Below are 21,799 nucleotides of genomic sequence, written 5' to 3'. Positions count from 1 at the left end.
CTGGTGACAGATTTTCTTTAAAGGGAACCTGTTAACTGTAATATGCACTCAGAACTATGAGCAGTTCTGGGTGTATATTGCTATTCCCTGCCTAACTATCCCTGTATACACTAGCATAGATAGAGCTCTTTAGAAAAAGTATTTCTAAAGATCGTTTCTTACATGCTTATGAGCGAGGGGACTAGTCGCAAGGGCGTGAGTTCCCTTAGCTAGCCAGCCCAGCTAGCATGTTAGTATGCCCACAGGGGCGTGCTAACATTCTAATCAATGTGCAGCTTCGCCGCACATGCCTCACTCTTCATGGCGGCCAGCGGAGAATAGATGGATACTGTGCATGATCCGGAATCCCCTGGACATCCGATCATGTGCATTAAATTCATACCAGGTGTAAGCTTCCCGGCTTTAGTAAGGTACAGTGCGCATGACCGGAAGTGCTAAGGACTCCAGATCATGTGCAGTGGGCATCCATCCTCGGCTGGCCGCCATCAAGACTAAGGTATGTGCGGCGTCGCTGCACGTTCATTAGCATGTTGGTACGCCACAGGGGTGTGCTAACATGCTAAGGGGGCCGACTAGCCAAGGGAACTCACGCCCTTGTGACTAGTCCCTGGCCTCATTTGCATATAATCGATCTTTGGAATTACTTTTTTTAAAGATCTCTTTATCTATGCTAGTGTACACAGGGACGGTTAGGCGGGAATTAGCAAGATGTACCCAGAACTGCCCGTGGTTCTGGGTGCATACAACACCTGACAGGTTTCCTTTAAGGCTGGGGCTACTCAGCAACTTTGGCTGTGATACTGGACTTTCAGACAAAGCTGTATGCCACTGAAATATTGCAGTATAAAGCTAGTGCATTTAGTCACACTGGGACCTGCAAGGTACGGTAGCTATCAAGTCTCGTAAAAGTTGGACCCCTTTTGGAGTTTTTTTTGCATCTTTCTTGTCTTGTTACAGTTCCTTGAAGTTTCCAATACTACCTTATTAACTTGCATTATACTGCAATGTAGCAGTTTCATACAGACTTTTGGCCTCCATGACCTTTCTCAGATATCGCTGTGTGACCTTAGGACGCATGATGTTTTAACCCCTTAAGGACCGAGCCACTTTGTACGTTAATGACCAAGCCTAGTTTTTCAAATCTGACCTGCGTCACTTGATTAAAGAAAATCTGTCAGCAGGTTTTTGTCTGAGAGCAACATAATGTACACAAAGAGATCCTAAATCCATCAATGTATCACTTAGATTACTGGGTGCAGCGGTTCTAACACAATCAAAAATTTTAGTTTTAGTAAAGCAGCAGAGCTGAGCGAGCTGTCCCACCCACACCAGGCTCTCGATGTACAATTCCAGCAGGGGCGTGCCAGACTGCTGGGCACGTGACATTGTAGTCCAGCAATGATAATCACTAGGTGATAAAGCCTTTAGATTCAAGTAAACAACAGCACACAGCCTGATAATGCCTTGCTTAGTTTGACCTTTTGTTTTTTAACCCCCTCAGTTTGAATGGCCTAGGTGACAGAATACCCAAAAGTGACACCATCCTAAAAACTGCACCCCTCAAAGTGCTCAAAACACATGTAAGTTTATTAACCGTTTAGGTGCTTTACAGGAACTAAAGCAAAATGGAAAGAAGAAATGAACAATTTACTGTTACCCCACAAAAATGCAGCTTTAGCACCAAATTGTGCATTTTCACAAGGTTAACAGCACCATTTTTACTTTTGGAACACAAAATTGGCTGCAATGGATAGCAGATGCCATGTCATGTTTGCAGCACTTCTTATGTGTCTAAACCAGGGGTGGGGAACCTTTTTGCTGCCGGGGGCCATTTGGAAATTTCTGCCAACCTTCGGGGGCCGCACAAAATTATCAATGTGAAAATGAACCAACTATATTTGGTCAAACAGTTAATTAACTCACCCCTATTGTGGTGACCGGAGCGGCTTCTCTTTGGTGCGGTGTGATGTTCGGTGATACTTATGTTGCTTCTATCTTTTCCAGGTTTGTCTCGGTCTGGAGCGCAGGCAACTCTTTGTGATAATAAGATAGGTAGACTATATACATCACACAACAGACACAGGGACTGGAGTATATAAATCACAGGACACATACATCACTGAAGGGGCTGTTGGCATATACATCACATAGGAGACGCTGGGTCTGCTGTATATACATCACATAGGAGACGCTGGGACTGCTGTATATACATCACAAGAGACACCTACATCACAGAAGACACTGGGGGCACATACATCACACAAGGGGCTGGGGACATGTATATGCTCCCTCCTGTGATGTATATGCCCCCAGCCCCTCCTGAGAGGTATATGCCCCCAGCCCCTCCTGAGAGGTATATGCCCCCAGCCCCTCCTGAGAGGTATATGCCCCCAGCCCCAGCATCTCTAATGTGATGTATATACCCCAGTGTGTGATGTATATATCACAGGAGGGGTTGGGGCATACACATCACAGGAGACACTGAGGCATATCCATGACAGGAGGGGCTGGGAGCATATACATAACAGGAGATGCTGGGGAACACACATTACTAGGTCACAGGGAGGCATAAGCATTGCTGTGGGGCACACACATCACTAGGGCGGCACAGAGAGCACTAGGGGGGGGCACAGAGCACTAGGGGGGGCACAGAGCACTAGGGGGGGGCACAGAGCACTAGGGGGGGGCACAGAGCACTAGGGGGGGCACAGAGCACTAGGGGGGGCACAGAGCACTAGGGGGAGCACGGACATCACTAAGGGGGGGGGGCACAGAGACATCACTAAGGGGGGGGGCCCAGAGACATCACTAAGGGGGGGGGGCCCAGAGACATCACTAAGGGGGGGGGGGGCCCAGAGACATCACTAAGGGGGGGGGGGGCCCAGAGACATCACTAAGGGGGGGGGGCCCAGAGACATCACTAAGGGGGGGGGGGGGGCCCAGAGACATCACTAAGGGGGGGGGGGGGGCCCAGAGACATCACTAAGGGGGGGGGCCCAGAGACATCACTAAGGGGGGGGGGCCCAGAGACATCACTAAGGGGGGGGGCACAGAGACATCACTAAGGGGGGGGGGCCCAGAGACATCACTAAGGGGGGGGGCACAGAGACATCACTAAGGGGGGGGGCACAGAGACATCACTAAGGGGGGGGCACAGAGACATCACTAAGGGGTGGGGGCACAGAGACATCACTAAGGGGTGGGGGCACAGAGACATCACTAAGGGGGGGGCACAGGGACATCACTAAGGGGGGGGGCACAGGGACATCACTAAGGGGGGGGGCACAGGGACATCACTAAGGGGGGGGCACAGAGACCTCACTAGGAGACTGGGAGGCACAGACAGAACTTGCAGAGCACAGACTTCACTAGGGGGTACACTGCACTTGGGGTGGTAAGGAGCACTGGAGATAACTCAACAGTGGGGGTGATCCACATCGCTGGGGAGTCTGCACACAGCACTGCAGGGGGCACGCTGCACCGGACAAGGGGCAGAGAGCGGGCAGCAAACAGCACATGGAGCTGCACGCTGCACCGGAGAAGAAGCAGAAAGCGGGCGGCACACAGCGCCGGGGAGCGGCAGCACACAGGACGTGGAGCTGCACCGGAGAAGGGGCAGGGAGCGGGCAGCACACAGCACGTGGAGCTGCACCGGAGAAGGGGCAGGGAGCGGGCAGCACACAGCACGTGGAGCTGCACCGGAGAAGGGGCAGGGAGCGGGCAGCACACAGCACGTGGAGCTGCACCGGAGAAGGGGCAGGGAGCGACAGCACTGAGGCACGCTGCACGGGAGAAGGGGTGTAGAGCGGGCGGCAGGCACAATGCAGGAAACGATGAAGCTGCTGTGGGACTAAACCCGCCCACAAAGTCTGTGCTGAGCATGCTGGCACCTGCCAGGGAAAGAGCTCATTGGTGCGCGCTAGCAGTGCCTGTGAAGCCTTAAAGGGCCGGCGCCCGATAAGATCACAGCAGTGGCCGAGCACTGCCACCCCCGGGAATCTGCCCGGGGGCCGCATAAAAGGTCTTGGCGGGCCGCATGCGGCCCGCGGGCCGGAGGTTCCCCACCCCTGGTCTAAACAGTGGTACACCCCCACCACAAGTGACCCTACTTTGGAAACTACACTCTAAGGAATATATCTAGAGGTGTGATGAGCACCACAGGTGCTTCACAGAATTCTATAACGTAGAGTCGTGAAAATAAAAACTTTTAGCGCCATATTTTTCAATTTCATAAGGTTAACAAGAGAAAATGGACCAGATAATTTGTTGTGCAATTTCTCCTGAGTACAAGGAACATGTGTACACCATAGGTGGTCAGAAACTCTTGTTTGGGCACACGGCAAGGCTCTGAAAGGAAAGAGGGCTATTTGATTTTTGGAGTGCAAAATTGTCTGCAATAGATTGTACTGAAGAGCCGACGAGGTTCCAAAACAGCAGAAACCTCCCAAAAGTGACACAATTTTATAAATTGCACCCCTCAAATTTTTAATTTTTGGAAGGGTAACAGACGAAAATGGACCACAAAATTTGTGAAGCGATTGCCACTGAGTAAGGCATAGTGCAAAGCTTGGAAGGGAAGGAGTGCAGGTTTGACTCTTATGGTTTGCAGGCGCCATGTCACATAGGAAAAGCCCTTAACGTGTCAGGACTGCAGAACGCCCTCACCACACCCCCCCCCCCTCATAAGTTACCTTTTTTTTACTAAAGGAAATTATCTAGTGGTGCAGTGAGCATATTGACACCACATATGTTTCATAAAATCTTATACCACTCTCCAGTTAAGAAAAAATAATTACATTTTCACCACTAAAATGTGCTGTAGGCCCCAGATTTTACTTTTTCACATGGGGAAAATGGATTTTTCACATGGGGAAAATGGATAAAAATGACCACATAATTTGCCCATAATTTCTCGTGAACATAACACCCCATATTTATGACTGTACAGTACAGTTTAACCACACAGTGAGAGTTGGGAGGGAAGGAACACTATTTAACCTCTGGAGCGCAGAGTCCCTATACAGAGCTTCTAAGTGCCAGAAGAGCAGACACTTCCCACAAGTGACCCCAATTGTGAATTGCACGTCTCTGGGATTTCATATAAGGGTGTAGTGACAATTATGACCCAATATTTGTTTTCCAGAAAACAAACAGCAATGGATGTTGCATAGTGACAGAGTGAAAATGGGAATCTACCACAGTAGTGCCCAGTACATTGTGCCCAGCTTGAGCTTCTGGAGACCTGCACCCCACAAATTCAGCGGGGGGAAGGAGTGCAGATTTCTATTGGTGGATGAGCCACAGTGCGTTTACGGAGTCTGGGCGCTGTAGCCTGAGCATTTACATCTGGGTTTCCATCTAAATGTACGAAAGTGTTATTCGGATGAAACCACTAACAATCCACTCACTGAGTCAGCAAAGATGCTGTGGACTCGGGGCTCTGTTCAGCAGTTGTCTTAAGGAAATTTTTTGTAAAATGGAGTTTTCTATCTGTTGCTTGACAATGTGTTTGCATAGTCCCAGCCTTGTGTTTAATATAATTGACTGGTAAATTTATATATATATATATATATATATATATATATAATAATATATATATATATATATATATATATATATATAAAATATATATATATATATATATATATAATTTTTTGGGAATATTTGGAAAGTTGGTCTCCTTTTTTGTTTCTAGATTGAATTTTGTGTCTATATTCTAAAGTTGGCTTCCTCTGTAAACCAACACTTTTTTAACAATTTTCCTTTTGTCACTAGGTGATTTTGAAAAAGGAGTTGATCATTTAACGAATGCCATTGCCGTCTGTGGACAACCTCAGCAGTTACTTCAGGTTTTGCAGCAGACTTTACCACCACAAGTGTTTCAAATGCTTCTGACCAAGTTACCCACAATCAGTCAGGTAATTACCATTCTGTTAAGCGTCCATGCTCCAGGCATTCTTTCTGTACCCAGGTTACTACTTTCAGATTACAGATTTAGTTAGTTTTATTGATTAGAGTTCAATACATATCTGAAGTGAATGACCAGGAGATGAGGAGCTGGGGGTGAAATATATTAGGCAATATTTGAACAATCAGTGTTTGAAGTTGATATGCTGAAAAATAAAATGGGCAAATGTAGCGATTTGAGCAACTTTCATATCGGCTAAATTGGGTGGCAATAACTGCGTCAAAGCCTCTGAAGAAGCCCAAGGAAGGTCAATCATAGCATTGATTATGAATGCACAATCTCATTGCAGCATATGGGCAGATGAGCATCAAAAATATACCATGGAGCAATGGAAGAATTCGGCCTGGTATCTATCACATTTTCTGGTACATCATGTGGATAGCCATATGCACTATGGAAAAAAGATTGTCATGTTTTTATTTTGACACACATTATCTGCACAAACAGTGCTGTAGATCATTGCAAGCTATCGCTTAATTGCAGCAGCTTCCTTATACAGGATAATGCACTCTGGAACAATGAAGGTGTTAATTTTTCCTTCAGATTCTTCAGATCTCAATCCAGTTGAGAATCAGTGGGATATGCTGGTAAAAAAAAATCATGGAGGCCCACCTCAAAACTTGCAGAATGTAAAGTGGAGTTCTCAAACACGCGGGCCACATGCAGCCCCTCCGGCCCGAGCCCCCATTGACTATTGCAGCTGGTGCAGGGGCTGCAGCCATTGTCTGCACTTGATTTCAGATTAATGTTTTTTGCCAGCACTGCGTGCGCAGAGTCAAGCTCTCTGTGCACAACTATTCCTCCAATGGAAGCTGACGGCCAATTAGAGGAAAGCGGCTGAGGTGTAAGACCTCAGCTGGTTGCCTCTGATTGGAGGATAGCTGCATTGGAAAAGTTGTGTCAAGAGATTAATTCTGCTTTCGCATTGCCTGCAAAACGTTCATCTGAAATAAAGCGCTGATAGTGGCTGCGATAGTCAATGGGGGGCACTGGCCTGCGGGCAGCCAGCAGCAGAGAAGAGGCAGCCGAGGGAACGAGGGACAGAGGTGTGTGTGTGTGTGTGTGTGTGTGTGTGTGTGTGTGTGTGTGTGTGTGTGTGTGTAAACAACGGCACAATAGGGGACCAGTATGGTACATTACTACAAGAAGAGGATCAGGAAGGGGCACATTACTACAAGAAGAGAACTTGCATGGGCAGATTAGTACATGGGGACAATGATTGAACACATTACTAAAGGATGGGCAGATTACTTTTAGGATGGAGACAAGGCTTAGGACATTATTATAGAATGGGCACACTATAGAATGGGAACATTACTATAGGATGGGGAACAAGGATGGGGACATTACTATAGGATGGGGACAAGGATGGGCACATTACTATAGGATGGGGACAAGGATGGGCACATTACAACAGATGGAGAATATTACTAAAAGATGATGGCCAAAATTACTATGTGGTGCTAATTGTAGCTATTAGTTACAAAAAAGGAATAAAATGTAAAAATGCTTTTTACCATCAAAAATATATATATATTTTTTTTATGTAAACAAAAAATGTGCACGCTTGTTAAAATTAACAATTTAAAAATGTTCAAAAACGGTGGTCCAAAGGTGTGTAAAAATAAATATGGTACAAATGAAAATGTCACTTTGTCCTGCAACAAATGTGGCCCCCAAATTATTTTTTTTGTTCTCTGTGCGGCACATGTACCCAGCCGAGTTTGAGACCCCTGATGTAAAGGATCTGCTGCCAATGTGTTGATGCAAAATTACTATAGGACCTTTTTCAGAGGTCTTGGACTTGCAGGATCAGAGCTGTTCTGTTGGCACAATGGTGTTTTTAAGGATGCAGCTGATTTGTGTATTTTGGGCTATAGACTCAGAATTACTACTGCAATTTATGTAGGACATCTTACTACAAGCCTGTAGTTATACTTTTTTTTTCATATAGAAATATCATTTCTGTTAAATCAGTATTTTTCTGATCCAAATGTTTAAAATGGAACTGTACTTTCAAAACACTTTGCATAAATTGATACAGTACAGTGGAATATAAGAAATGTAAGGTTTTCTGTGTTTAGCCAGACGTTAGTTAAAAATTTGGTTTAGGACCTAGACTTGACCCCAGAGACCCAAATGGAGAACCAAACATCTGTGCTGTAAAATACCAGCCCACAGTCACCCCAGAAGTGGTGCATTCATTAGACTCACCAATTCTGAAGCTTTGCCTGGCTCTTCCCGATTGCCCTGTTCTGGTGGGAATCTGGGTAATACTTTTGGGGTTCTTGTCAATTGTGAATTGGCGGCTGGCATAAAGCCCAGGTGTTAGTATTGGGTAGGCATCTTATCAGACAACTCCATTACTAACCCAGTAAGTGTAGTGTTAAAACACACACACACACATACACATACACACATACACATACACACATACACACACACACACACACACACACACACACACACACACACACGTTGAATAAACACTCCTTCATTCACCAATTTATTAATTTAAAAAAATCCTTGAAGTTCTGACGTAGTGTAATGTCCTACAACACCCATTGATTCCTCTGGGGCATTGTTCTGAGAGAGCCTCCAAATGAGGCTCCATAGGTCACTGCTAGTCCATGGCAGGTCCAGAATTTCTCATGCTCAGGAGAAATTCTGTGCCTGCCGCTAACTGTGAGTGATCGATGGAGTCTTGTTCTGAAAATGTTCTCAGAACGAGGCTCTGTAGGTTACTGCCAGTCACTGGCCATCTAATGGCTGAGCCACTTCTGGGGTGGCTGTGGACTGCTATTTTTAGGCTGGGAAGGGACAAATAACCATGGGCCTTTCCAGTCTGATAATACCAGCCCATAACTGTCTGTTTTTTACGTTTGGTTATAAAAAAAAAACTGCTTGGTATTCCCTGTATTTTTGATTTCCAGCCAAGGTAAAGCAGACAGTTGAGTCTTGCAGCCTGCAGTTGTCTTTTACTTGTCTGGTTAGCAAAAATAAGTGGGAGCCCACTACAGCGTACAGGCATCTTCCACATGCCACATAGCTTGTTGATTGGCTGAGTTGCAGCCTTTCAACAAACTTTTAGTATAGAAACAGCTTCCGAACTCTGACACTTTTTTTTTTTTTTCTTTTTCTTTTTCTTTTTAAAAAGTTTGAGTTGAAGACCCGGACGCCCATTGTCTGAACTTTACCATTCTAGTTCTCGCCTAATTGCAGGCTCACTGTGGTGTCATGTTATACAGTTGGATGTAGTCTATGGAGAGTGGAGTAAGGAAATGGGCAGTGGGAGACACAGATTGTGCTGAGCTCTCTTTCAAAACATTTACTTCACCCCAGAGCTCGATTCACACAAACACAGCTCAAGATTACTGTCGGTTCATTTGTGTACTAAAAAAGAGCAGCAATCTTCTTCTGTGGGCTGTAATGTGTATAGTAGACGTCAAAGCAGCTAGTCCCTTACCACCAACTGCGAGGATTGCAAAGTAATAGACGGAGACTGCAGAAGGGAAAACTAGTGAAAATGCAGGATGTAATTCATATAATGGTCAGAAGTGGTATTCCTCTTGTTTACACAGGACAGCTTATTCTGAAAAGTTACATGAAATTATGGATACCATTGAAACAATTTTATGTTTTGTTTTTTTTTCTTTTGCCTTTTAGAGGATTGGAAGTGCTCAGAATCTGACTGAAGATGATGTGGAGTAAAATGTCTGCATGTGATTGTAGACGGCGTTTAGTTGTATTCCATTAAAATCTTATTACCAAACATGCCATTGCTAAAAATGAAAGCAAGTGTATTTTATATCTGTTCTGTTACTATGCTTTAGTTACCTGATGTCCAAACATTTGTACAATAGAAATATTGTTAAACTTGTTTTTGTCTTTGGTTGATATAAAAGAATGATTTGAAAAGAACTAGCTTGGCCTAAGACAGAATTTTGTTCTCATCTTTCACACAAACGTCTTTTGAACCATTCTGTAATAGATAACTATGCACGTTGTTCTTTAATTTGAAGAATATATAAGTTAATATACAATGTGAGAGATCTGTGGATTCATTTACACTAATTGCCCCGCCCCCCACCATCTTCCAACAGGTGCCATAATTATGTAGGCGATGGAGAAAATGGTTCACGTCTTTATCCCTTTCCGACATATGACGTACATTTACATCATACGCTGGCTTACAAGCCAAGCCCACATCTTTTGCAAGAGATGATTGCTGAATTTTTACTCCCAGCTGAACTTCTATGTTGAGCATAGGTCAGGGAAGTTGCATGGCAATGCAAATGTTCTACAACCCCTGGCAAAAATTATGGACTCACCTGGATCTGAGGATGTTTATTCAGTTGTTTACTTTTGTTTAAAAAAAAAAAAAAAAGTAGATCACAGACATGGCACAAAACTAAAGTAATTTCAAATGTCAACTTTCTGGCTTAAAGAAATACTAAAAATAAATCATGAAAACATAATGTGGTGGCCAGTAACTGTTACTTTTCAAGACCAAACAGAGGGAAAAATTATGGAATCACTCAACTCTGAGGTAAAAATAATGGAATCACCCTGTAAATTTTCATTCCCAAAACGAACATCTGCATCAAATATGATCTGCTCGTTAGTCTGCATCTAAAAAGGAGTGAACACACCTTGGAGAGCTGTTGCACTAAGTGGACTGACATGAATCCTGGTTCCAACACGAGAGCTTTCAATTGAAACAAAGGGGAGGATTATCAAACTCTTTAAGAGGGTAAATCATCATGCAATGTTGCAAAAGATGTTGATTGTTCTGTCAGCTGTAAAATCTGGACCAAATACAAACAACATGGGTAGGTTGTTAAAGGTAAACATACTGGTAGACCAAGGAAGACATCAAAGCATCAAGATGGGAAACTTAAAGCAATATGTCTCCAAAACAGGAAATGCACAACAAAACAAATGAACGAATGGGAGGAAACTGGAGTCAATGTCTGTGACACCACCTAAAGGAAATGGGATTTACATACAGGAAAGCTAAACAAAAGCATCATTAACACCTAAACCGAAAAAAAACAAGGTTACAATGGGCTAAGGAACAGCAATCATGGACTGTGGATCACTGGATGAAAGTCATATTCAGTGATGAATTGCGAGTCTGCATTTGCGAAGGTGATAATGCTGGAACCTTTTGTTTGGTGTCGTTCCAATGAGATTGATAAAGATGACTGCTTCAAGAGAACATGTAAATTTACACACTTATTGATGATATGGGGCTGCATGTCAGGTAAAGACACTGGGGAGAGGACTGTCATTACATCTTCAATAAATGCCCAAGTTTACATTGAAATTTTGGACACTTTTCTTATCCCATCAATTGAAAGGATGTTTGGGGATGATATCATTTTATCAAGAGGATAATGTATCCTGCCATAGAGCAAAAACTGAGAAAACATTCCTTCAAAGAAAACACATAAGGTCAATGTCATGACCTGCAAATAACCCGGATCTCAATCCAATTGAAAATCTTTGCTTGAAGTTGAAGAAAATGGTCCATGACAAGGCTCCAACCTGCAAAGCTGATCTGGCAACGGCAATCCGAGAAAGTTGGAGCCAGATTGATGAAGAGTACTGTTTGTCACTCATTAAGTCCATGCCCCAGAGACTGCAAGCTGTTATAAAAGCCAGAGGTGGTGCAACAAAATACTAGTGATGCATTGGAGTGTTTTGTTTTTTCATGATTCCATATTTTTTACCTCCAGAATTGAGTGATTCAGTAATTTTTCCCTGTTTGTTTGGCTTTGAAAAGTAACAGTTACTGGCTGGCACATTTGTTTTCATGATTTTTTTTTTTTTTTTTTGTGTTTCTTAAAGCCAGAAAGTTGACATTTGAAATGACTTTTTTTAGTTTTTGTGCCATGTCTGTGATCTGTTTATTTTTTTCTTTGTTTTTTTTTATAAACCAAAGTAAACAAAACAAAACTGAAAACATCCTCACAGGTGAGTCCACAATTTTTGTCAGGGGTTGTATTGAGGTTCTTTTGTTTTAATTGTACAATCTGCCATCCCCCTGGCCAAAGCTGTATATGTAAGAAGGTTAGGAGAAGAGTCAAATAAGGGAGATGTGTATCATTGAGGTTGAAAACCTCACTGATGTAAGCACCGAAACAGGCTCCAACATGTTAAACGCAGAGATGGTTAATCGGGGGTGATAGGGCCAAGTTTGAGTAGTCACTCTACGGACTTAGTGTCTGTGTGTGGAGGTGTGCAGACCTCCAATGGTGTGACTCCTATTAAAGAGTCAGACCCGCAGTAAAATAGCCTTTATTTATCTTGTGTAGCAGTTTATGAAGATGGAATAAACCAGTCGACCTTTAAATTTTCCTGTGTCTACCTCAACACACACCCAAGTGAGCGTAATCCCCCACTACATTCACGCATCTGTGGGGTGCCAGATTTATTATTTTTGTTTATTTTTATCAAACAGCAGACGGACTCAGTGTTTTGTAACAGTCACAGCTGGGTAGCTATATTATCTCTTGTTAAAAAAAAAAAAACAAAGCAAACCACAAAGTACAAAGGGTGTTAAGTCCTGCTGTTCAATGGAGTGGCTGTCCACAATCAGCGGAGTCTATAGCTGGGTTTACACACTGAGACTTTCTAGCGATCCAACCTGCGATCTCAACCTAGCCGGGATCGCTACAAAGTCTCTGGTGAGCTGTCAAACAGGCAGACCTGGCCAACGACCTAACAGCGATCCGGACCTGAAGAGCGACTAGCTGGTCGTTGGGGATGTGTCAAAAAAGCAGGTGAACTTCACCCGACTTCATTTAATGCCGCGCGGCTGTGTGCCGTGTAAATAAATAAATAATTAAAAAATCCGGCGTGCGGTCCCCCCCTATTTTAATACCAGCCAGATAAAGCCATACGGCTGCAGGCTGGTATTCTCAGGATGGGGAGCCCCACGTTATGGGGAGCCCCCCAGCCTAACAATATCAGCCAGCAGCCGCCCAGAATTGCCGCATACATTAGATGCGACAGATCTGGGACTGTACCCGGCTCTTCCCGATTTGCCCTGGTGCGTTGGCAAATCGGGGTAATAAGGAGTTATTGGCAGCCCATAGCTGCCAATAAGTCCAAGATTAATCATGTCAGGCGTCACCCCGAGATACCTTCCATGATTAATCTGTAAATTACAGTTAAAAAACACACACCCGAAAAATCCTTTATTAGAAATAAAAAACACTAACAAATTCCCTCATTACCAATTTATTACCCACAACAAAGCCCTCCTTGTCCGGCGTAATCCACGGTCCTCCAGCGTCGCATCCAGCTCTGCTGCATGCAGGTGACAGGAGCAGCAGAAGACACAGCCGCTACTGTCACCTGCACGCAGCTAATGAAGAGAGCCGTGTGATCGGCTGAGCTGTCACTGAGGTTACCTGGATCCAGCTGTGGATGCAGCGGTGGCCGCGGGTAACCTCAGTGACAGTTCAGCTGATCGCGCTACTCACCTCATTTGCTGCGTGGAGCTGACCGGAGTGGCGGTGAGTAGCACGATCAGCTGAGCTGTCACTGAGGTTACCCGCGGCCTCCGCTGCATCCACCGCTGGATCCAGGTAACCTCAGTGACAGCTCAGCCGATCACACGGCTCTCTTCATTAGCTGCGTGCAGGTGACAGGAGCGGCTGTGTCTTCTGCTGCTCCTGTCACCTGCATGCAGCAGAGCTGGATGCGACGCTGGAGGACCGTGGATTACGCCGGACAAGGAGGGCTTTGTTGTGGGTAATAAATTGGTAATGAGGGAATTTGTTAGTGTTTTTTTTATTTCTAATAAAGGATTTTTCGGGTGTGTGTTTTTTAACTGTAATTTACAGATTAATCATGGAAGGTATCTCGGGGAGACGCCTGACATGATTAATCTAGGACTTATTGGCAGCTATGGGCTGCCAATAACTCCTTATTACCCCGATTTGCCAATGCACCAGGGCAAATCGGGAAGAGCCGGGTACAGTCCCAGAACTGTCACATCTAATGTATGCGGCAATTCTGGGCGGCTGCTGGCTGATATTGTTAGGCTGGGGGGTTCCCCATAACGTGGAGCTCCCCATCCTGAGAATACCAGCCTTTAACCGTATGGCTTTATCTGGCTGGTATTAAAATTGGGGGGGACCTCACGCCGGATTTTTTAATTATTTATTTATTTTACTGCACAGTATAGACACGCCCACCGGCTGCTGTGATTGGTTGCAGTGAGACATGCCCACACGCTGAGTGACAGCTGTGTCACTGCACCCAATCATATTGGCCGGTGGGCGGGGAAAAGCAGGGAATACGAGATTGTTTAATGAGCGGCCGGCTTTTTCAAAAAAGGAAAAGCCGCTGGAGCAGAGTGAACGCCGTGCAGCGCCGGTGATCGGGGATCGGTGAGTATGAGAGAGGGGGGGACACTTCAGTCACTCGGGGGATTAGCGGTCACCGGTGAATCCTTCACCGGTGACCGCTAATCAGGACGCTACACCGACAAAGCCGCGGAGTCGCTGTAAAGTCCCTTTTACACACTGAAACTTGCTAGCGATGCATGCTGCACAGCGGGAAACAAAGGACCTAGTAATGGTCCTGGACGATTTGTAGCGATCACAACTTCACAGCAGGGGCCAGGTCGCTGATAGGTTTCACACACTGCAATGTCGCTGGGGAGGTCGCTGTAACGTCACAAAACCGGTGACGTTACAGCGATGTCGTTTGCGATGTTGCAGTGTGTAAACCCAGCTTATGGCTAGAGCAAATGAATGCTCACTGTTGGTGTGGCAGCTGAACAAAGCAGGGAGACAGCAGGACTGACATAACAGAACAAGACAAGAGGGGACAGTCTGAATGGGGAATGGCTAGATGGGCAGAGGCAGGTAAGGAACTTTTGGCACAGATCATCAGGCTCAGGTCACTAGGCAACGGACATCAGGCACAGGACATCGGACACCGGTGCAGTCGGGACAGGACATCTGGAGGAACTTCCTTTCATCCGGTTCCAGGTCATCAAGCATGGATTTCTGGTCGCCAGGGTCCAAGTCATCAGGCACACATCCCCACGCACGGTGATGACCTGTCATTCTGTCTGAAGCCTGCATCGCAAGAGGGCATGCCCACAGCTACTAATTTGGCTGCAGCAGTGTGCAAGAGTCCTGCCCTGTTCAGTCAAAGGCCATGCCTGTTTACTACTGTAAGACTAACACCTACAGAAAAAATTGAGTTTGCAGCCAAGAAAATACTGCTGATTAAAAAATATATTTTTATTGAAGATATTAAAATAGAACAAACAAAAATAAATTTAAATTAATTTGGTGATAAGCAAAGAACATTTCCTTATATTTATACAATCCAATTAGGCACCTGTTTTTGCTGGATAAAACAATTAATTATAGGTACAGATTGAAAATACCAGAAATGTGGATATTCAAATTTAGCCACTAGGGGTCACTATCATGCAAAAAAAAAATCAGTCCATATAATACATCTGGTCAAATAGGTATATATACTATATGTATACTCAAGCTGATGTTAAAAAATAAAATAAATAATTTTTCTATATATATTGCACAGTCTGCACAACAAAAAATGAATGTGTATTGCACAGATCCCTAAAGGTATATAGGACAAAGAAATATATGTTGCACAAACCCTATAATGCGATGTAGAATAGATGTTACACAGAATATTATTTCAGAATTATCCAAAGGAACATATCCCTATTCATCTACAGCAATCAATCTACCTGCCAAGAAAAAGATGATGAAATCATATAGCTGGCCACAAAAAGGATCAAATAGGCAAAAAATTAATAGCGTTAATGATGTCCCTTACATGTTACTATATACGGACTTCAACCACATGTGGTATTGCAAGTAATGTCGAGTAATTTTAAACTCCCGAGAATAATCTGTTGATATGAAGTTATAATAAGTTTACATCAACAGATTATTCTCGGGAGTTTAAAATTACTCGGCATATTACTTGCAATACCACACGTGGTCTATTATGCCTTCTGTCCGTGTAACAAGGTGTATATCGGACTTACTACTAGACCACTTTAAGTCCATATATGGGAACATGTAAGGGACATCAATAACGCCACACATCCGTCCTCAAACCGTTAGCAAAACATTTTAAGATGGCACATGCATGCAATGGCAGTCTATTGAGAGTATGTGGAGTTGATTGCATTCCGACTGATCAACGTGGTGGCGATATGAAGAGAAAACTATCCCAATTGGAGACACGCTGGATTTTAACTGTTAATGTTCGGCCACATGGTTTAAATGAAGTACTTAGCTTCGCCCAGTTTCTGTAAATTTATTCGGGTATTTTGATAAATTTTTAATATTTAACTATTTTAATCTTGGCTCTTGTCTTTTTGTTTTTTTTTGTTTTTTTATAACAATGTTTTTTATTACATTTTTTAAAACAGATACAGAAAAAGTACATGGATGCATAGATATGTCTCACAATCTTGTTATCCATAACAGTGAACCAGAAATCAGTATACATATTTTATTTATTATGAAAACAGGGAATATGACAAGACGAACAATACAATACTTAGACAGGGAAATATAAGGAAGGGGGGGGGGATGGAATGGGGAGGGTGAGCATATCAGGCTTCAATCAAGACCATACTTCACTGTTATTCTTTGTTGGCCCAATAAGTGTCCCAAAGTGACCAGACACTCTCAAAAAGATCTACCGTGTTATTTGACAGGGCAGATAGATACTCCATCCTTCTCACATCTTGGATCTGAGATTGGAGATCTGTAAGTGAGGGTGGATGGGCCAACCTCCAGTTACGGGCAATTAGACATCTAGCTGCTGTGGTCATGTGTAACAGTAACCGCTTCACTCTTTTCCCCAGCTGAGCAAGTGGTATATTTAATATATAGAATTTAGGATCCAGGGGAACCCGAAGCTTAGTTACTTTATAGATAAGAGATTGCACCAACCTCCAGAAACACTGGATATTGGGGCATACCCAAAATATGTGTGGTATGTCTCCTCCTGTAGCTCCACACCTCCAACAATTGTCAGGTATAGCTGGGTTTAGTTTATGTAATAGTGATGGGGTGTGATACCAATACATGAGTCATTTATACTGATTTTCCTTATAAACATAGCACGAAGATGTCTTTGAGGCAGTATCCCAGATCTGTTTCCACATACACAAGGGAATGGTCTCACCAAGGAAATCTTCCCATTTCCTCATATAGGCATGATTTGGCTTGTCTTCTGGGCATGGGGCCATTAAAATATGATATATATCTGAGATGAGGCCTTTAGTAGAGACCCCAGCTCTGCATAACCTTTCAAAAAGTGTAGGGATAGAGACTTCTAAGGAGGTAAAAAGGGAATGCATCAGGTATCTAACTTGTAAATACCGATATTGAGAATTGCCAGGGAGATTAAGTTTAGCAGATATGGTGGCGTAGGGGAGAAGGACTCTGGAACGTGCGTCTACTATGTCAGCAAAGCAAAAGAGTTTCCTGTCAAACCATGTGTTAGTCGCTATACCATGCATACCGTCTGGCATTCTGGTATTAAAAAGAAAACTCAATGGAGAGTGTTCAGATTTAAGTGGAAACCTTTTGACACAACAGTCCCATATCCTCTTAGTGAAGGCTGTAGGGCCCAGGGTATGTGGATCAGGCTTATTAGATGAGGTGCCCCAAAGGTAGGAGTTGGGGTGTATTGGGGCGAGCCATAACTTCTCTATTTCCATCCATCTAGAGAAGGCACTGCGATTAGACCATGCAGGGATGTGACGTAAATGTACTGCCCAATAGTACCTAGTAATATCAGGGACCCCTAGGCCTCCTCTCAGTTTACTGTCAAATAAAGTTGTTTTCTTGATTCTATGTCTCTTGTGGGCCCAAACAAATTGAAGTATACTAGACTGAATGTTGCGCAACTCTTTGTATGGTACACACACCGGAAGGGTCTCAAATAGGTAAAGTAGCTTTGGCAGAACAGACATTTTGATTGCAGAGATTCTTCCAAACAGAGACAATGGGAGCTTGTTCCAATTGAGCAGGAGCCTTTTTATCTCCGTAAATAAACTAGGATAGTTCTGCTGGTACAAAAGCTTACACTTAGATGTTAATTATATCCCCAGGTATGTCAAGGATATATTTTTCCATTTATAGTTGTAGTTTTCCTGTAAGGAGGAAACCCACACCTGCGGAATATTAAGAGGCAGAGCTTCCGTTTTGTTCTGATTGACCTTATACCCTGACAGCCTTCCAAATTGTAGTAATAATGAATGCAAATTCGGGAGGGTGATATGTTGGGACAAAATCAATAGGACATCATCCGCATATAGAGCTAGCTTAAACTCCTTATCTCGTACCATTACTCCACTTATATTAGGGTCATTTTGAATAGCAGCAGCCAATGGTTCAATACACATAACAACAAAGAGAAGGGGGGACAAAGGGCATCCCTGACAAGTGCCATTGTGTATTTGAAAGGGTTGAGATGTGGCATAAGGAAGCTTGACCGAAGCTGAGGGGCATGAATATAGACTTTTCAGGGCAGTAATAAATGCACCCGAAATTCCAAAATGATGCAATGTTTCGAACATGAATGGCCACCCCAGACGGTCAAACGCCTTCTCCGCATCCAAACTAAGAAGGAGTGCTTCACTCTCTGTCTTATTAACAACCTCTACTAAGTCAATGATCTTCCTGGTATTGTCCCCTCCCTGTCTACATGGGACAAAACCCACCTGGTCTTTGTGTATTAGGTGTGGGAGCAGGACTGAAAGACGTAGAGCTAGTAATTTAGTAAAGATTTTCAAATCAGCATTAAGGAGTGCTATGGGCCTATAATTGGCACATTCCATAGCATCCTTCCCCGGTTTGGGTATAAGCGTAATATATGAATGTAACATACTTGTGGGTATAGGGGAGCCTGTGAGGAAGCTATTAAATAATTTAACTAAATATGGGGTGAGTCAATCCGCAAATGCCTTGTAGTAGAAGTATGTCAGACCGTCTGGACCCGGTGATTTTCCATTAGGAAGTAATTTAAGCACCTCTCCTACCTCTTCACACGGGATTTCTTTATTCAGTGTATTTACAGCATTCTGAGTAAGAGTAGGTAGCTTACACTGCTCAAGAAAGGAGTGGATTAGCTCCCTCTGTTTTCCTGGGTCTACAGGAAGAGAGCTAGGCAAAGAATACAGTCTTGACAAATAATCCTGAAAAATCTTTGCAACTTTAGTGGGGTCATAGAACGTATTCCCTCTCGAATCTCTCAAGGCATAAACGGATGAGTTCCCCCTATCTTCTCTAAGTTGGCGGGCTAAAAGGAAGTGAGATTTATTTCCTTTGTCATAGTATTTATGCCTGCTATAAAGTAGTAATATTTCTGTTATATTGACCTCTAGGTCCTTCAGTTGGGCACGAGTCTTTACTATACCTCTAAAAGTATGTATTGATGGGTTAAGGGTCATCCTATTTTCTAAGTCTCTGAGATTTTTAAGGAGCTGATCTCTCTGATAGACTATATCTTTTTTGATACGGGAGCTTAATGCTATGCATTGCCCTCTAAAGACTGCCTTATGGGCTTCCCAAACAGTAGAAAAACTGGGTACTGACCCCTCATTGTTCTCAAAGTATTCCATCAGTCCTGCTTCCAGTTTCTCTCTGTAGGAAGTTCTCTTGAGGAGGGACTCATTGAGCCTCCAGTGGCAGACTCTTGTGCGTTGGGTTGTCTGATCTAGGGTGAGAGTCATTGGTGCGTGATCTAACCACGTTATTGCACCAATATCCACATTGCTCGTCAATCTAAGGCGGGCTTTGTACACTACGACATCGCAGGTGCGATGTCGGTGGGGTCAAATTGAAAATGACGTACTTCCGGCATCGCATGCGACATCGTAGTGTGTAAAGGTTCGATGATACGATTAACGAGCGCAAAAGCGTCGTAATCGTATCATTGGTGCAGCGTCGGCGTAATCCATAATTACGCGGACGCGACGGTCCAATGTTGTTCCTCGCTACTGCGGCAGCACACATCGCCGTGTGTGAAGTCGCAGGAGCGAGGAACATCTCCTACCGGCGTCACCGCGGCTTCCGTAGGATATGTGGAAGGAAGGAGGTGGGCGGGATGTTTACATCCAGCTCATCTCCGCCCCTCCGCTCCTATTGGCCGCCTGCCGTGTGACGTCGCTGTGACAGGACAGGCGAGTCCATGTGAAGCTGCCGTAGCGATAATGTTCGCTACGGCTGCTATCACAAGGATATCGCAGCTGGGACGGGGGCGGGGACTATCGCGTGCGACATCGCAGCATCGGCTTGCGATGTCGCAACGTGCAAAGCCTGCCTAAGGGCCTGAATGTTGCCAAAGAAGAAATCGATCCTGGTGTGTGTACCATGAGGGGGAGAGTAGAAGGTAAAGGTTTTTTCTGAGGGATGTTTAACTCGCCACAAATCAAATAAGGCAAACCTGCGGATCAGTCTTCGAAAGGCAGCTGTCAATTTACGTTGAGATGGGCTTGACAATTGATTGTTAATAGTCAACCTGTTTAAAGAGTCAGAGAAAATAATGTTAAAATCTCCACCCACAATCCACACTGAGGGGGGAAGGCATGTTAATTAGAGGAATACCCGGTTCAAAAAGAGGATCTGGGAAGTGTTAGGGGCGTAAATGTTACACAAAAGGATTGGAACTTCCTTATATGTCCCTTGTAGGATAAGGTACCTACCCTGTGGGTCTGCCAGGGAGGTAGTAACTTGAATGGGACAGGTCCTTGATATCAAAATCGCCACACCGGCTTTTTTCCTTTCCTGGGAGGCTAAAAAAATCGTGGGGTAAAGGTGTTTAGCGAAATTGCAGTTCCCATTGAGATTCAAGTGCGTTTCCTGTAAGAAAACCACATCAGCTCGCTGGGTCCGCATCTCACCAAGTGCCATTCGCCTCTTAATGTTTGAGTTTAAACCCTTAACATTTAGTGTTAAAATTTTAACCATATTTTAAGTTATAGAAGGATAAAGCAAAATTAGCATTACATACAAAGGCTAACCGGGTATTGCCCATCTCAAACTTGCCTGACGACCCATGATGGATGGCTCTCAATGGGGTACAGAAGATTCCCTCACCACAATCAGGGTAGACACATAAGGAATGGGAAAAGACATTTACAAAACACACAACACATAGAGCATAACATTTACATGTCACAAATGTTACCGGAGAGGAGTGAAGTCACAGACGAAAGCCTTCACCTCCGCTACCGTCCTCCCCAGCGAGGGTCAAAGAAGAAAAAATTGGCATAACTTAAAACTTTACCAATATCTAAACCCTAACCTCCTTTACCAACTCTTCCGTAGGAGGAACCAGGGTAACTATCCTTTAAAGGGGGTTTGTAGCTCTGGACACACTGCTATCACAGTCAGTGTCTAAAGCTAGATTCTAAACATCTAAGAGAGGGGAGTATTCAATTCTCACCGCCCTAGTAGCAAACCAATGCAAATAGTATGAGGAATCTTAACCAGATATATTAATATCAAAAGAAGAAAGTGAACAGCTACTTATGAAAGAAAGGACCTACCAAAGTCCCTATAATAAATCGGGGAGGGCATGAAACCACCCCCCAAATACCCCCCAAGGGGGGACTGCAGCTTGAAACCAGAGATTCAAACTCAAGGCTCCAGTTCCCAGAAGAAAGAAAAAATAAAAATTGTCATCTCAGGTCGGAGCCGGTCGTGCCTTAAGGCCCCGTCACACTAAGCAACATCGCTAGCAACATCGCTGCTAACGAACAACTTTTGTGACGTTGCTAGCGATGTTGCTGTGTGTGAC

The 21,799-nt window shown here is 44.1% G+C and overlaps 1 protein-coding gene across 2 annotated transcripts in view; it reads left to right on the top strand.

The window, feature by feature from the left end:
* TOMM20 (translocase of outer mitochondrial membrane 20) overlaps window positions 1-10,011 on the top strand; it is a 76,258-nt gene extending 66,247 nt beyond the window's left edge. For both annotated transcript variants that reach the window (XM_075339706.1, XM_075339707.1), the window contains exons 4-5: window positions 5,776-5,918; window positions 9,635-10,011. In XM_075339706.1, coding sequence (XP_075195821.1) covers window positions 5,776-5,918; window positions 9,635-9,679 — 188 coding nt within the window. In that variant the 3' untranslated portion in view covers window positions 9,680-10,011. The remainder of the gene's footprint in view (window positions 1-5,775; window positions 5,919-9,634) is intronic.
* The last annotated feature ends 11,788 nt before the right edge of the window (window positions 10,012-21,799 follow it).

Source organism: Anomaloglossus baeobatrachus, chromosome 3 (assembly GCF_048569485.1).
Source record: "Anomaloglossus baeobatrachus isolate aAnoBae1 chromosome 3, aAnoBae1.hap1, whole genome shotgun sequence".
NCBI lineage: Eukaryota > Metazoa > Chordata > Amphibia > Anura > Aromobatidae > Anomaloglossus > Anomaloglossus baeobatrachus.
Note: the sequence above shows the minus strand (reverse complement) of the source record. Positions and strands in the feature narration are given on the sequence as shown.